We start from the raw sequence: 16,725 nt of genomic DNA on the forward strand, positions 1-16,725 counted from the left end.
TTTGACCTTTATCCAAATTTTTCATGTTGAGATGGAATTTGGTAATAAAATAGTGTGGAATAAATAGTTTGTTAGTAATTTCACATCTACATTATGGAGATATTCGCAATTAATGCACTTTTGCTTTAGTTAAAAGGGTTTTCCCATGAACAAAGTTGATTTTAATCAACATTTTCATCAACAAATTGCTTAATAATATTGCCCACAATTGGATGTGTTTAAAAAAAATGTTCATGAGCTGAGACAATCTTATAAATATGTCCCTGCAGTGTACTGTGTATTGGCCGTGTCTGACTGTACAGGAACATGGTCTGATCATACCACATCTCCTGGGCAGGGGGGGAAGTAAAAGAGTGTACAGACAGGATGGGATTGCACCTGATTCATTCTGGGAGGTAATACATTGCTTAAGAAATGTTTTGCCTCACAAAAAGAAACAGCTGCGATCCCCTGCTGTAATGTCAGTATACTCTCTCTTGCTTCTTCCCCTGCCCAGGAGCTGTGGTATGATCAGACCATGTTCCTGTACGGTCAGACACAGCCATTACACAGTACACAGCAGGGACACATTTATAAGATTATCTCAGCACAAGGACATTTTTTTAACATCTAACTGTGAAACTTATTATTATTACAAGACCTAATAATTAAAATGTACTTTGTTAATTGGAAAACCCCTTTAAGACTAAGTGGGTGTTTTTATTTTAGGCATGTACATCGTCTCCCTGTACAAATTGTTATCTAATAACACTTTCTATTACTTAACAAAACATAACTCATTAGGTGCCAAATACTTTCATTGCGGATAATCTCCATAACGTGTAGGAGAATTTTAAATAAGCAAAAACATTAAATTCCATTCTCCAGCCACTATTAGATAGTGTGGCCAATTCAACTTGAAAAAAATTCGGTGAAAGGTCCTCTTTAATAAATAATTCAAAATTTACTCCATCGCCCTATTCATTAACACTGGCTTCAGCCATTCTTAATGGATCAGGGTCTTATTGTTAATTTTCCAACCAGATTTGCTGAAACCTTTTTCTAATCATCTAATAAAATACAATATTTCTTAACGTGCAATTTTGGCAACACATGCAGGTTTTAAAGCTATAATTTTTTTTTGACAATCGGTTATTTCCAAAAATGATGCATTTTTTTAGTGACACCAGCATTTTTTTTTATGTTAATATAATATTGTCATTTTTTGTGATATTAGGAGAATCAATTTTTGTGCAGCTATAGACATCATACAGACATATAGCAACATATCTGTTAGAGCTACATGCGGACTAGCGCGACGTCTAGAGATCTAGAGATCACTGGTCAGACAGCTGAGATATTTCTTTGTTGGAAGCCACACATAAGAGAAACATTTTATTTATTCAGATCTGATATTTTGACTATACAATTCAACTAATTTTATTGAAATTAACTTAATGAAACCAAAGTTTTAATACTGAATTGTCAACTCACTTGAACATTTCATTCCTCTCTATTGTAGCGAGCCAAAAGCTGTAGGTATTGGCATAGTAGTTGCAGGTTCCTCGTCCATGGCACTCTATGAATGGCACACTGCGGAATTCTTCTAAACAAGAGCCTGGTGAGGCCAGAGCTTGGCCTGAGCCCTCCGCACCAGCACTGGTTTGCTAGAAGTGTTAATAAAATATACATGTGAGAAAATGTCTTTTTCATTACGCAAACTTTTATCATGAAATCTACTTTAACACAAGGTAGAAATAGTGCATGAACGCTCACCATTACAAATGAATATCCAATCCACAGTGAAATCCATCCATCTGGACATGCTGGTAACATAATTGTTTGGCTATGAACCGCCATTACCATTGCAGGGGCCTCACAAACACTGCACCTATTGAAAATATTCATTGATGTTCATCATCAGTAAAGTATGAAGCTATTAACAAAATACAAGCAAAAATAGACCTTTTAGTCTCGCAATGAATGAAAGTAATCATGACATACCGTTCAAGAAGAGGTCAACTAAACTTAAAGGTTAGAAAAATAACTTTGAAATGTTGGGATTAATATTTTCTCAGAGTTACAAATGTAGGAGGAACATATGACACCAAATATTAATTCACTTAAAGGGCTTGTTTGGTTTGGACAACATCTTACTACACCTACGATTCTAAGGGCTCTCCACAATCAACTGGTGCCATTGTGGAATGTGTTAGCCCTTTTAATCATGACTACATTTTGTACTCTGTACACAGTAGTCTACAAGCATGCTGCATAGAGGGGATGCCGATGGGGCAGATTTGATCCAAATTTGTATCCTATTTTGTTCCATAGGGAATGTGTCATGATCTGACAGTTTTAAATTGGACAAAGTGAATTTTTTTACTTTGTCAAGTGCAAAGTGTGACGTGATTGCCCCCGGTGGCCGTTGGAATTATCACACGTGGTGTCTTTCATTCTAAGTTGCCCGGTGGTGGGGAGTGGTATCGCACCTTAGTGGTAGGTTTAATTTGTAATTACAAATCAGGTGTGAGGCTCTATAAATGAGTCTCAGGGTATTCAATCACTGTTGGTGATAGTTGTTCATTTGCAACCAACCTTGGTGGTGGAAGGAGCTGGAGAGATTGCTCAGCTTAGTCTGAGTCCTGGTGTGGAAGGAGTCACAGAAGGGAGTTCTTTGCAGCGCTGACTGGACTTGGTGGCAGCTATTCAGGAGGAAGGCTGCAGTCGGTTGCTGGACTCTGTGCTGGAGCATTTGCACAGAGAGAGCTAAGTTTTCTATTTCCCCTGTTTGTGACTTTCCTTATGTGTGACCTAGTGCAGTGGTGGGATTAGTTTCCGCACCGGCCAATGCCCTAGCGAGGGACTAGGTTCAGGGCGAGTCAGGGCATAAGGTTCGCGTGCGGCGACAGGTGCGGAGCCTGTATAGGGAACGTAAGGAGTGTAGGGACGCTGCCTCAGGGGAGCTCAGGAGGTCTCCACGTCCCTATTTCCTATTACAGGGCCCACCACTGTAATTGTTCCTGTGTTTCCCCTTATTATTTAAATTCGCCAGCTGGAGGCGGGGTATCCAGTTTTACGTGTACTTTTTAAATTTGCCAGCTGGAGGCGGTGTGTCCGGCTGCACGTCCCGGTATTATTTAAATTCGCCCCGCTGGAGGCGCTGTATCCAGGGTCACGTGTGTCATAAATTCGCCCTGCTGGAGGTGCTGTGTCTAGTCACACGTTGACCATTACAGAATGATTGGATGGCCAAATCCACCATAGGATAGTTAAATCAGTTGCAGAAAAGAATATACTAACTTACTAATATTTACATAGAAACCTTGCAAAACCACAAATGGAGAGGTTTTGCATGTCAAGCTCAGTGTATTCTTTGTATGTCATAGTCATTTTTATTAAAAAACAAAACAATATATTAAAGATATAATAATAATAATAATAATAATAATAATAATAGAGGTCAGCTTGGTTACCTGCTGATGAATGGTTCAATATTCTCCCCAGTTACTGGAGCCATGCTCATTGGCATTGGTTCAGGAGTGGATAACCAGTAGGAATAATCATTCCTTGATGCAAAGTTGCACACATTATTAATATTGCAAAATAGGAAAGGCATTGTGCTGAATTTACGAAGACAGCTTCCTGCAGCACCTAAAATTGAAAAAATATAATTGTAGGTAACTCAAACTAAATCTGAAAGTTTGGCATGACTGTAGAATTTATACAGAGATTGTATATAAAAAGCCAATGTTAGTATGAATAAATACAACAGTAATGGACATTTAATATAATAATTTCTTACCAAGATCTTGTCCATGTGCCCTTTCATTTCCTTGTACATAGAGAAGTGAGTAGCCAATGTAGACTGGAACTGTACCAAAGGGACATTGTGGAACTTCAGTTGTTTGACTGTGCCTTGTCACTAGGAACCCATGAGCCATAGAAGCTGGACCAGGTAAACCCATTGGACCAGGTAAGCCATCTGTACCTGGTGGACCTTGATATCCTCTTGGACCTAAAAGTTTAAAAGCATTGATACAAATCTATATGTATGTAATTATGCTTTAGTGATAACATGTTATCCAACCTAAATAAAAAAAAAATGGGTTACATGATCTTAGAGAATCTAAAATGTACAATAACATACCTGTTGGCCCCGTGGGACCCAATTCTCCTTTTTGCCCTGGAATACCATTTATTCCTGGCACTCCACTTGGACCAGGGAAGCCAACTGAACCAACTGGACCTATAGAAAATTAGGTAAAATGTTTATTTACAAGCTAGGGATGTATTTATACACAATTAGATTGAAGTAAAGCGAACATACTAACCTTGCTCTCCTTTAGCACCTGGAAAACCAGGAAAACCTTTTGGACCAAAGGGACCCTGTAGTCCAGGTGGACCAGGTTCTCCTTTGAATGTCTGGAATGCACCTTCAGGCCCAGGAAGTCCTTGTGATCCTAAGAAGAACAAAGATTTGTCACCTATTATATAAGTACGTCATGAGAAAAACTAAGCGTTCTCTTTAAATTCTGTGATTTTATGTATCAGGACAATCATGACATAATAAAAACACATTTTGTCATTAGAAGGTCATAAAATTAGGGAACTACAACACATGAGACCAACAACACATGAGAAAATTATTAATTTAACAATGATCATAGAGAAACACTTGTTGCTGCCCTTCAATCACGTCTATAAAGCCATGTCCAAACAACTGGAGTCCATCATTGTACAGTAAGAAAGAAAATCCACAAGTGGAAATCGTTCAAGAGAGCTGACATTCTTCCCAGGACTTGAGTCCTCAGCAAATTCACCCAAGGTCAGATTGTGCTATGCTCAGAGAAACTGAAAAAGAAACAAGAGCTACCACTTACACTCTTAAGGCCTCACTGGGCATGTTTAGTGTTAATGTTCATGAAGCACAAGTAGAAAAAAGACTGATCAAGTATGGCATATGTGGAATGGATTACAGGAGAAAGTATCATGTCTAAAAATAACATGGCAGCGTGGCTAAAATGTACAAGATTGCATCTGAACAAACCACAAGACTTCTGGAATAATATTTTTGAACAAATGGGAACAAATTGTAGATGTCTAGCTATAATGTCATGTGCTACTTGTGGTGAAAACTAAAAACAGCATAACAGAACAAACACCTCATACCACATGTCTTGCCTGGTAGTGGAGGGATGATGATTTGGGCATGTTTTGCAGCCACAGGACCTGGGCATTTTTCAACCATTGAAACAATCTTAAACGTCTCTATATACTGAAGTTTTATAGAGTCAAATGTAAGGCATCTATCCAAATGCCACAGATTGCCTAAAAACTGGGTCAGGCAAAAGGACAATGCTCTCAAGCATACCAAGAAATCTACATCAGAATGGTTGAAAAGGAAAAGAATCAACAAGTTGCAATAGACCAGTCAAAGTCCAGAACTCATCCCAATTGAAATACTGTGATAAAGTCATACAAGTTTGCCCTCACCTATTGTATCCTCACCCATCCCTTGTAGATCGTGAGCCCTTGCAGGCAGGGTCCTCTCTCCTCCTGTACCAGTCGTGACTTGTATTGATTAAGATTACTGTACTTGTTTTTATTATGTATACCCCTTTTCACATGTAAAGCGCCATGGAATAAATGGCACTATAATAATAAATATTAATAATATTTACTTTAAGTTATTGCTTCTAAAGGTGGTTTTACAAGCTATTTATTCTTGGGATGTACTTAATTTAGCACATGCTATTTCTGCATTTTGCGGTAGTTTTTGTTGAATAAATAATAATGACACAATGTAATTTGTGAAGTCAAACCTGAGGTTGTATTTAGATTTATTTATTTTATCCTTTTATGTAGCGCCATTAATTCCACAGCGCTTTACAGACATCATTGGGGCTCACAATCTAAATTACCTATCAGTATGTCTTTGGAGTGTGGGAGGAAACAGGAATGCTGAGAATAAACACATCCAAATATACAAGCTCTTTGCAGACAATCTCCTTGGTGGGATTTTAACCCAGGACCCCAGTGCTACAATACTAACCACTGAGCCACTATCCTACGTAATACATCATTTTTAGACCTTCTGAGGACTATATTTTTATAATTGTGTCCTGATACTTAATATTATGCCCTGTACTTAGTTTGTCTCATGACTGTAAATAAAGCAGTATGACTCTACTCTAAAGAGATAAGTTCTTCCATTTCCATAAAATAAAAACTAAAGTACCAAAATGGTATAATGTAAAAACTATAGAAAAAAGAGAGTGCAATAGGGTCTTATCTGAGTTACTTTTTGAAAGAAATAAAGGAATACACTCACCTTTTCCAGGAGAGATTTAGACACATAGGATCAGTTATCAGCTTGCTGCACGTCCAAAGGTCCGCTCCGTGACCGTCATACATTAAAACTTAATGGAATAAAAATTCATGGACTTAAGTGCGCTGCTGAACAAATAATGAATCCAGATTAAATGAAGGGATTAACCATTTATTTCCCAACGCGTTTCGAAGTAGATAATACTTCTTCCTCAGGGGATGACAGCGCACTTAAGTCCATGAATTTTTATTCCATTAAGTTTTAAAATGGTATAATGGGAATTAATACAATTTAAAAAAAAATAAAATACTCACTTGCGCTATTCCAGTTAATGGGGTCATGGAGCAGTTTATTGCACAGTGAATAGCAAGGAGTGTCAATAACAAGGGAAAATTTTTACATGGAATGTAGGACCAAAAATCTTCCAGGTCCTTTCATTCTCTAAATTGATAACATTCTCAGTGTTCTGACCTCCACTAATAAAAAAGTTATCAACATACCAGGAAAAAGTGGACTTTATCTGCGCTGCTTGATTGCCAAATACATGATAAGAAGGGCAAAGGTTAATAAAAATGGTTTACTGTCAACATGTTTCAAAGTCAAATCGATTCCTTCTTCAGGACAACCACTTGATTTTTCAATGTGGTCATCCTGAAGAAGATGTCTTTTTGACTTCAAGACCCGCAAACTAGAGATGAGCAAATGTGTTCAGAAAACGTTCGCCAATCTCAAATTCGGCATGAACATAGCTCAGTCATTCATGTTCGGATACCCGAGCATTTTCCCTCAAGGTCGGCAAAATTTGAGTATAGTTCGGTAAATGATCACGTTTCCTCTAATGCTTTTGCTAGTACTTTGGCTAGGCTAGTGGTGCTGTATGATGAGTGGGGAGACATGTGTTATGAGGGGAGGGAGTGTGTAAAGGTCAGAGGAGCGGCAGATTTTTTTTTTTAATTAACTTGAAACCATCCACAATGTCCAGACACAACAGCTTCTGTCATTGGCTGCTGAAGTCACAAGTACCTCTCCATATAAAAAGCGGACCTGCTGTTTTGCTTTTCACAGTGTAACAGCACAGAGAGGCCGCTCCTACTGCTAATGCAAGTTGTCATATAATTAGAGAGGATCCTGTCCTGTGTGAAATCGACCTTCCAGTATCTAATTAGTTTGTGCTAATAGTATTGTATGACCAGGAGTCCACATTTCTTTCTCAAAATCATTTAGGCTAATACTGTGTTGCAGTTAGGACTGAGGAGGTCACATTTGCTAATCAAAATTGTTAGGGCTAATATTGGGGTGCAGGCACCAGGCCCCATTTCCTAATCCATATCGTTTGGGCTAACACTGTGTTGCAGTCAGGACTCAGGAGGTCACATTTACTAATCAAAATTGTTTTCACTAATATTGAGGTGCAGGCACCAGGCCCCATTTCCTAATTGAAATCATTTTGGCTAATAATGTATTGCAGTCAGGACTCAAAAGGTCACATTTATTAATCAAAATCATTTTGGATAATATTGGGGTTCAGGCACCTGGCCCCATTTCCTAATCCAAACAGTTTGGACTAACACTGTGCTGCAGTCTGGACTCAGGATGTCACATTTACTAATCAAAATAATTTGGCCACAGCCAGAGTTGAGGCTGAGGATGTAGTGCTTGTCATGGTTGCATCAATCCGTGTCTGTGCAGCAAGCTGCTACTTAACTTCTTTGTCTTCCTCCTCCACCTCATCTGCTCAACTGCGTGCCTCTGGGTTCACAACAAGTGGGATCTACAACCTCATTGTCATCCTCTATGTTCTCCCACTCTTCACCCTGAGAGTCACCCTCTTCCTCTACCTGCCCTGACAGCACAGTACAGGCCACATGCACGTCAAGTTTCTGACTCTTATCAGGATCACCTCCACTCCACGGGGTTTAACATCTGGTGACAAGGGTCTGGATTCTGCTCAGACCCTAATTTGTCCGGCCCCGGATACAAATGAAAAAATTTTGTGTCATTGGTGCAGATGTTTTACTCCTCATGAGTCTGTGAATCTTTGGAGCAGACCTCTGATGGCCATGAAATAGTATGTGAGAACAGCTCTGCAGACTCGCACATCTGTGGTTCCCCACAGTCAGGTAGGTGGTTGGAGAGTTGTGACGCGGGGGAACCAAGGGTAATTAGGGTGTCACCACTGAGGACTGCACTGTATGTGATGTTAAGGTGGAGGAAGAGGAGGAGAGGTCACTTGATGCAACGCTTGCCATCCACTGAAGCACATGCTCTTTCAGGACCTCATCTCCAAGATCAAGGTGTTCCGCAAGCTCGCTGCCTTGGGGTAACCCTGGACTCTGATCTCTCCTTCAAAACACATATCCATGCTATTTCTACTTCCGGATGACTACAAATCAAAAATATTTGCTGGATCCGTACATTCCTTAATCAAGAATATGCAAAAACTGTAGTCCACGCACTCATCATCTCTCGCCTCAACTACTGCAAGCTCCCACTTTGTGCCCTCCCTTCTAATAGTCTTGCACCCCTCCAATCTATCCTAAACTCTGCTGCCCGACTAATCCACCTATCTCCCGCTATTCTATGGCCTCTCCTCTCAGTCAATCCCTTCACTGGCTCCCCAAAACGCTAACCATGGCAACCAAAGCCATCCACATCCTGTCTCCTCCATACATCTGTGACCTAGTCTCCCAGTACTTACCTGCACGCAACTTTTGATCCTCACAAGATCTCCTTCTCTATTCACCTCTTATCTCCTCTTCCCACAATCACATACTAGATTTCTCCTGTCGATCCCCTCTACTCTGGAACTGTCTACCCCAACATATCATACTCTCACCTACCACAGGAACTTTCAAAAGGAACCTGAAGAACCACCTCTTCCGACAAGCCTACAACCTACAATAACCTCCGCTCCACCATACCACTGCACAAGCAGCTTTACCCTCACCTACTTCATCCTCACCCATCCCTTGTAGACTGTGAGCCCTCAGGGGCAGGGTCCTCTTTCCTCCAGTACCAGTCAATGACTTGTATTGTTTAAGATTATTGCACTTGTTTTTATTATGTATTCCCCTTGTAGTGCAGTGGGGTTGGTTCAGTGTGAGAGATAGGCAGGGACCACAGAAAGTTCAACATAAACAAGAGTGATATCCTCCAGATTGCAGCCGGGTTTCCACACATACAGTTCTTGTTCAAAGCCTGTTGCCATGGACAATGGCACCGCCTTGTCTCTTAGGGGTGACAGCCAGGAAAGCCAGTCCCTCACTCTGTGTTAGCGCCACACAGACCTGTGTTGCACAGAGCCTCCTGCTCTGCAGCTTGCAAACTCTAAAACTGACATACCCAAGGCAAAACTGACAGATTTAAATGGAATAGTGGCCATAGAGCCACTTCCAAAACCCAGAGTGGAGAGAGGGATTCAAACACTACCAAACCTGCAAATCCCTATAAAAATATAAGCCCTTGACAGGTTTTCCTAAGAAATCTGAGACTGGGTCAACTACTTGGACCCAATCCACTCTTTCTTTTATTTTGCCTTATGATTCACATGTGTTCTGCTGTGAACACAAGGCACTCCAGCGGGTTTAATAAGACTCCGTCCGCATCCTGGGGGACATATATCGACCCATGCATATGATGCCCCTCACTGCCTCACACCCTTTTCACATCTTAAGCGACAAGGAATAAATGGCGCTATAACAATACATAATAATAATACCAATGTGCGGCTGCCAAAGAAAGGGAGTCGATTAGCCTGCACCATAACAGAAGCTGTCAAAAAACTGCGCAATTATACAATTTCTACTCTGGAGAAAGTGATGATACTTTGGTAATGTGTGGCAATAATTTTGGGAAAGGTTTGTACTCCAAGTTGGGTCTCTTCCATGTGTGTTGCCTGTAGTAGTAGGGCTTCCAGACTAGCAGGCATACACAAACTTTCAATCATTTGAGTTACTATCCTTAAAAGTTTCTACCACTAGTAGTCGATGAGGCTGATATTTGTGCCACCTGAGTGTGGCTGAGTAGAAAAGCAGTTTGAGCTGTTGCATGAGGTATCACAGCTATCAGCAAAGCAGGCTTTTACTTGTCACTCACTCACCTCGTATTAATTTAAACTTAAATTAAAAACTATAAATGCTGTCCCAGACCCTGATACTTCATGCATGGCTCATGGCTGACTGCTGCTGTGTCATTATCAAATTTCTACTGTGGATCAATTGATGCCACTTTTCCAGTTGTCTTCCCCTTATTTTTGGTAGTGTTTGGTCTCCAAGTTGGGTCTCCTTCATGTGTGTTGCCTGAATTTGGCAGGCCTCTCAGAGCACCAGGCCTACACCTGTCACTCATCCACCTGTTACTGATCAATGTTTCAGCTAGAAATCCTTGTACAAGCCCTGTCTCAGGCCCAGTCCCATGCACCCGTACATCACATCTTTAATATTTAAATATTAATTTAATTAAGAAAAACTGTTTAAATTAAAACAATAAAATAAATTAGTTTAAGTGTGTCTGATATTATGCATCCTATAGCACAAAAAAAATTTGACATTGGAACCTTAAAGGGGTTATCCCCTTTCAGAAAATCCCGGCCATCAGGCACAGTTTGTTATATAAAAAAGCAAAACGCACCATACTCTTCATTCTAGGTCTACAGTTGAGTCTCGACCGCTACACCTGTTACCTGATATTGGCTGCAAGACTGACATCATGTCGACAGCTCGGCATCTAAATCACAGAGCTCATCGGCTCTATCCTGGGCTCACTAATCTGCTGTCAGGACTTCAGTCAACATCAGATACTGGAATTATCAGATATTGGAAGCAGTGGTGGAGAGCCAGAGCTGGACCCAGGGAGGGTGAATAATGCGCAATTTTCTTATTGTTATATAAAAATATGTGTGTGTATATTTATTGTAAATGATATATTGCACGCATATATACAGTGGGGCAAAAAAGTATTTAGTCAGTCAGCAATAGTGCAAGTTCCACCACTTAAAAAGATGAGAGGCGTCTGTAATTTACATCATAGGTAGACCTCAACTATGGGAGACAAACTGAGAAAAAAAAATCCAGAAAATCACATTGTCTGTTTTTTTTTCATTTTATTTGCATATTATGGTGGAAAATAAGTATTTGGTCAGAAACAAGCAATCAAGATTTCTGGCTCTCACAGACCTGTAACTTCTTCTTTAAGAGTCTCCTCTTTCCTCCACTCATTACCTGTAGTAATAGCACCTGTTTAAACTTGTTATCAGTATAAAAAGACACCTGTGCACACCCTCAAACAGTCTGACTCCAAACTCCACTATGGTGAAGACCAAAGAGCTGTCAAAGGACACCAGAAACAAAATTGTAGCCCTGCACCAGACTGGGAAGACTGAATCTGCAATAGCCAACCAGCTTGGAGTGAAGAAATCAACTGTGGGAGCAATAATTAGAAAATGGAAGACATACAAGACCACTGATAATCTCCCTCGATCTGGTGCTCCACGCAAAATCCCACCCTGTGGGGTCAGAATGATCACAAGAACGGTGAGCAAAAATCCCAGAACAACGCGGGGGGACCTAGTGAATGAACTGCAGAGAGCTGGGACCAATGTAACAAGGCCTACCATAAGTAACACACTACGCCACCATGGACTCAGATCCTGCAGTGCCAGACGTGTCCCACTGCTTAAGCCTGTACATGTCCGGGCCCGTCTGAAGTTTGCTAGAGAGCATTTGGATGAACCAGAGGAGTTTTGGGAGAATGTCCTATGGTCTGATGAAACCAAACTGGAACTGTTTGGTAGAAACACAACTTGTCGTGTTTGGAGGAAAAAGAATACTGAGTTGCATCCATCAAACACCATACCTACTGTAAAGCATGGTGGTGGAAACATCATGCTTTGGGGCTGTTTCTCTGCAAAGGGGCCAGGACGACTGATCCGGGTACATGAAAGAATGAATGGGGCCATGTATCGTGAGATTTTGAGTGCAAACCTCCTTCCATCAGCAAGGGCATTGAAGATGAAACATGGCTGGGTCTTTCAACATGACAATGATCCAAAGCACACCGCCAGGGCAACAAAGGAGTGGCTTCGTAAGAAGCATTTCAAGGTCCTGGAGTGGCCTAGCCAGTCTCCCGATCTCAACCCTATAGAAAACCTTTGGAGGGAGTTGAAAGTCCGTGTTGCCAAGCAAAAAGCCAAAAACATCACTGCTCTAGAGGAGATCTGCATGGAGGAATGGGCCAACATACCAACAACAGTGTGTGGCAACCTTGTGAAGACTTACAGAAAACGTTTGACCTCTGTCATTGCCAACAAAGGATATATCACAAAGTATTGAGATGAAATTTTGTTTCTGACCAAATACTTATTTTCCACCATAATATGCAAATAAAATGAAAAAAAAAACAGACAATGTGATTTTCTGGATTTTTTTTTCTCAGTTTGTCTCCCATAGTTGAGGTCTACCTATGATGTAAATTACAGGCGCCTCTCATCTTTTTAAGTGGTGGAACTTGCACTATTGCTGACTGACTAAATACTTTTTTGCCCCACTGTACATGTGTCATTGGGGAGGCTAGTCTACATGTTGTGTGTTGGAGGGAATCCTATGTGTGGTGGTGGGGGTAGAAATAGTGATAGATCATTTGTGTATCCTTGAATTTGTATTGACTGTTTTACGTCCACAATGTCTGTCTCATCCTTGTGTTTCCTGAAATGAACTACAGCTTCATAAACTCTATGTTCATATTTCTGTTAGTCCAAATCAAAAGACCCATCGTTAGGCCATTTGTTGCAGCTGTAAAATGGCGTAGAATACGTTTGTGTGATTGCACCCTTATAGATAATAAAGTCAATGTTAGAATTACTTTTGGGGCCCTGATTATTGAGCTGTATAAGACCCAAGATTTTCCAATGGCTGATTTATTTTTTGTTAGACTCATGAGATCACCAATAGCCTTTAATCCTTTACTAACTGTAGATGCTCCTGTATAAGGAAGCTTCTTTCTCTTGAGAGAATTTACTCACCTCTTGGTCCAGGCTCTCCTCGGTCTCCATCTTGTCCTTGCTCTCCCACTGGACCATCTGCACCTTTAAATCCTAAAACAGGGTAATATAAAACGTGTATGTTGTTTTCAGTTATAGTTGTGAATTAATATTAAAAGGCTTGGCAATCTTATAACCTACCAGTAAAGGATATTGGCTAAAAGAAGTATAGGTGACTTAATAGCATATTTTCTTAAGAAGTTCTGTGCGATTTTCTTTCTGTCTGCTATCAAGTCTCTTTTCTATCTAAGTCTTTCTACCATACAGCAATGCCCCTCATATACTGCAAATGGCTGTTGACAGAGGTGGTGCAATTGAGGCAACTTCATTCAGTAGAGTCTATTAAAACTTACTGCACCTGTGCCCTTGTCAAAATTATTGTTATTGTGAATTGTTAAGCAAGATGACACATTTCATTTGTATTTTAGGCAAAAAACATATGTATTGTCATTTTTTACATTTTAAAAATTACAAAAAGGAAAATGGGCCAATGCAAAAGTTTGGGCAACGTTGGAGATTTGTGTGCTCTGATAACTTTGGTTATGGTTTCAAACCTTAAATAGCCTGTAAAGAGTTATGGCTTGTTCACTGTCATCATTAAGCAAGACCAGGTGATGCAAATTTCCCAGCTTTATAAAAACCCATTCTCATCTTGCCTTGTGCCAAAAAGCTGCAGCCACGGGTTCTTCTAAGCAGCTTCCTAGCACTCTGAAAATGAAAATGGTGGAGGCCCACAGAGCAGAAGAAGGCTATTAGAAGATAGCAAAGCGTTTTCAAGTCGCCCTTTAATCAGTTTGAAATGTAGTTAAGGAATGACAGTTAACAGGAACAGCGGAGATTAAGATAAAGTCTTAAATTCCAAGTAAAATTTCAATGAAAGGTGCTTGTGGGATTACTAGAGAGACAAATCAGAACCCCTGTTTGACTGCAAAAGACCATCAGAAAGATTTAGCATAATGGAGTTGTGCAGTAGCAAGGGCATATACAGTATAGCAAATATCACTAAATTATACAGTGTGTACAGAAAGTATTCAGACCCCTTTAAATTTTTCATTCTTTGTTTCATTGCAGCCATTTGGTAAATTCAAAAAGTTTTATTCTCATTAATGTACACTCTGCACCCCATCTTGACTGAAAAAAAAACAGGAATGTAGGTATTTTTGCAAATTTATTAAAAAAGGAAAAACTGACCATCTCACCAACCATTGAGCGTGGTGGTGGATCAACCATGCTTTGGGGGGATTGTGTTGCAGCCAATGGCACGGGGAACATTTTACAGGTAGAGGGAAGGAAGGATTAATTAAAATCTCAACAAATTTTTGATGCAAACATAACACCATCTGTAAAAAAACGCTGAAGATGAAAAGAGAATTGCTTCTACAAATGGATAATGATCCTAAACACACATCAAAATCCACAATAGACTACCTCAAAAGGTGCAAGCTGAAGGTATTACAATGGCTCTTACATTCCCCTGACCTGAACACCATTGAAAATCTGTGGCTTGATCTCAAAATAGCAGTGCATGTTTCACAAAACTGTAATAATTTTCCAAGGAAGAATAGGTGAAAATCCCTCAAAAAAGAACTGAAAGATGCTTGACTGGCTAAAAAAAGCATTTACAAGCTCATATACTTTCAAAAGGGGTGCTACTAGGTACTAACTATGCAGGGTTCATAAATTTTGGCATCGGTCCATTTTCCTTTATGTAATTTCTAAAATGTAAAAGATGAAAATATATATTTTTTGCCTAAAATACAATGGGAATGTGCCATCTTTAACTTTAGGTCTTTTAGATATCATTTTTTCCTCAACTTGTTTACTGTTCACAATAACAGTAATTTTAACCAGGGATGCCCAAATGTTTACATGCCACTGTACACGCTATGTCTTTTCTTTTTTCCTTATAGTTAGTAGTTATGCAGAGAAGTAACTTAGAGTTCCTAGGCCAATACATTTTATCTGTCATAGGCCACTCACCTACTAAGTGCCATATAAAAAAAAATGGAAGTGTTTTACTACGTGGTAAAATAAGTACTCTTATATGGCCCATATAACAATACCTCTTTCCTTCATAGATAATATACTTAGTATGCTCGCTTGCATTTATTATTTATTTATCATTTTTTATCATTTTACCTATATCAGTACATTACTTTTACTTTCTGTACCTGGTAATCCTTGCACTCCTTGAGGTCCTCTATCACCCTTTTCTCCTGTTTGACCCGGAAAACCTGCGTCTCCCTACAAAAAAATTAATTAATTACCTTCTACTTATTGGAAAAAATAATGAAAAAGATTGAAAACAGCTTTTAAACTGGGAAAATTACTTACAGGAAGACCCTGATTTCCAGTTTCACCTTTTACTCCAAGAAAACCAGGGGCTCCAGGCCAACCTCTTTCACCTTTGTCTCCTTTTGCTCCCTCCTGTCCTGGAAAGCCAGCAACACCCACAGGTCCAGGAACACCTAGGAAAATAGAATATGTAACTAACAAGCAGTATCATCTTTTCAGAGTTTAAATTTCCAGAAGTTGTAAGTATGAGTGGTTTCTAAGCATCAGTCAAAACTACCAGCAAATAAGACTACTGGATTGTCATGTTGTGATAATATATTAGGCACATTCCTCACATAGGGCAAAATGGGCTCCATTCGATGCTGTGCCATATTAGCTGGTAAGAGTTTTTTCCTTTTTCATTTAAAAGGATTTTCTGAAATGGTACATATTTGTCCAAGTAGAGGAAATGGCATAAAGTCACAAATAAACCTAAAATCACCTGATAAATCACCCAAACTGTCCTCTGCTTTGTACCTTACAGCGATCACATGCCAACACTGAAGTCAATTAAGCCCCCGTTACACATAGCGATATCGCTGTAACATCACCGATTTCGTGACGTCGCAGCGATATCGCTATGTCTGATACTTACCTCCAACCGGCTCCCCCGCTGGTTATCACTGGTTGCGCGAGAACGTCCTGAATTATTTCTCGTCGGGCACTTCCTGCTGGGCTTCCTGTGGCGCCGATGAGCGACGCGTGGACACGGGCGGGAGAACGTCAGGATCGCCGCGTCTGACAGTTAAGTAACGACCCCCGACCCCTGCTATGTCGCTGGTGAGATCTGCCTGTGTGGCAGCTCACTAGCGACCACTTAGCGATGCACCAGCAATCCATATCGTTGTCGGGATCGCTGGTGCATCGCTAAGTGTAACAGTACCCTTACTCTGCAGTCATTTGGAGATAGACAGCATTAGACCGCTGAGCCCAGTAATTAGCTGCAGCAAAAACTAGCTGCAGAAATCACAGAGGGTCTATTTGATGAGCTGAACACAGCCGTTGAACAACTATTGATTGGGTACATACAAACTGTCCGCAGTCA

At 40.2% G+C, this 16,725-nt stretch overlaps 1 protein-coding gene across 1 annotated transcript in view; it reads right to left on the reverse strand.

The window, feature by feature from the left end:
* The window catches only part of COL4A1 (collagen type IV alpha 1 chain), a 232,061-nt gene that overhangs the window by 3,384 nt on the left and 211,952 nt on the right, over positions 1 to 16,725 (reverse strand). Inside the window, exons 43-51 of the mRNA XM_073556826.1 lie at positions 15,681 to 15,814; positions 15,518 to 15,590; positions 13,329 to 13,400; positions 4,314 to 4,442; positions 4,130 to 4,228; positions 3,785 to 3,997; positions 3,456 to 3,633; positions 1,756 to 1,870; positions 1,474 to 1,646 (exon numbers count right to left, since the gene is read on the reverse strand). Of these exons, the coding sequence (XP_073412927.1) occupies positions 1,474 to 1,646; positions 1,756 to 1,870; positions 3,456 to 3,633; positions 3,785 to 3,997; positions 4,130 to 4,228; positions 4,314 to 4,442; positions 13,329 to 13,400; positions 15,518 to 15,590; positions 15,681 to 15,814 (1,186 nt within the window). The remainder of the gene's footprint in view (positions 1 to 1,473; positions 1,647 to 1,755; positions 1,871 to 3,455; positions 3,634 to 3,784; positions 3,998 to 4,129; positions 4,229 to 4,313; positions 4,443 to 13,328; positions 13,401 to 15,517; positions 15,591 to 15,680; positions 15,815 to 16,725) is intronic.

The sequence above is a fragment of the Dendrobates tinctorius genome, unplaced genomic scaffold, assembly GCF_039654945.1.
Source record: "Dendrobates tinctorius isolate UK_male_01 unplaced genomic scaffold, ASM3965494v1 ptg000240l, whole genome shotgun sequence".
Classification (NCBI taxonomy): Eukaryota; Metazoa; Chordata; class Amphibia; order Anura; family Dendrobatidae; genus Dendrobates; species Dendrobates tinctorius.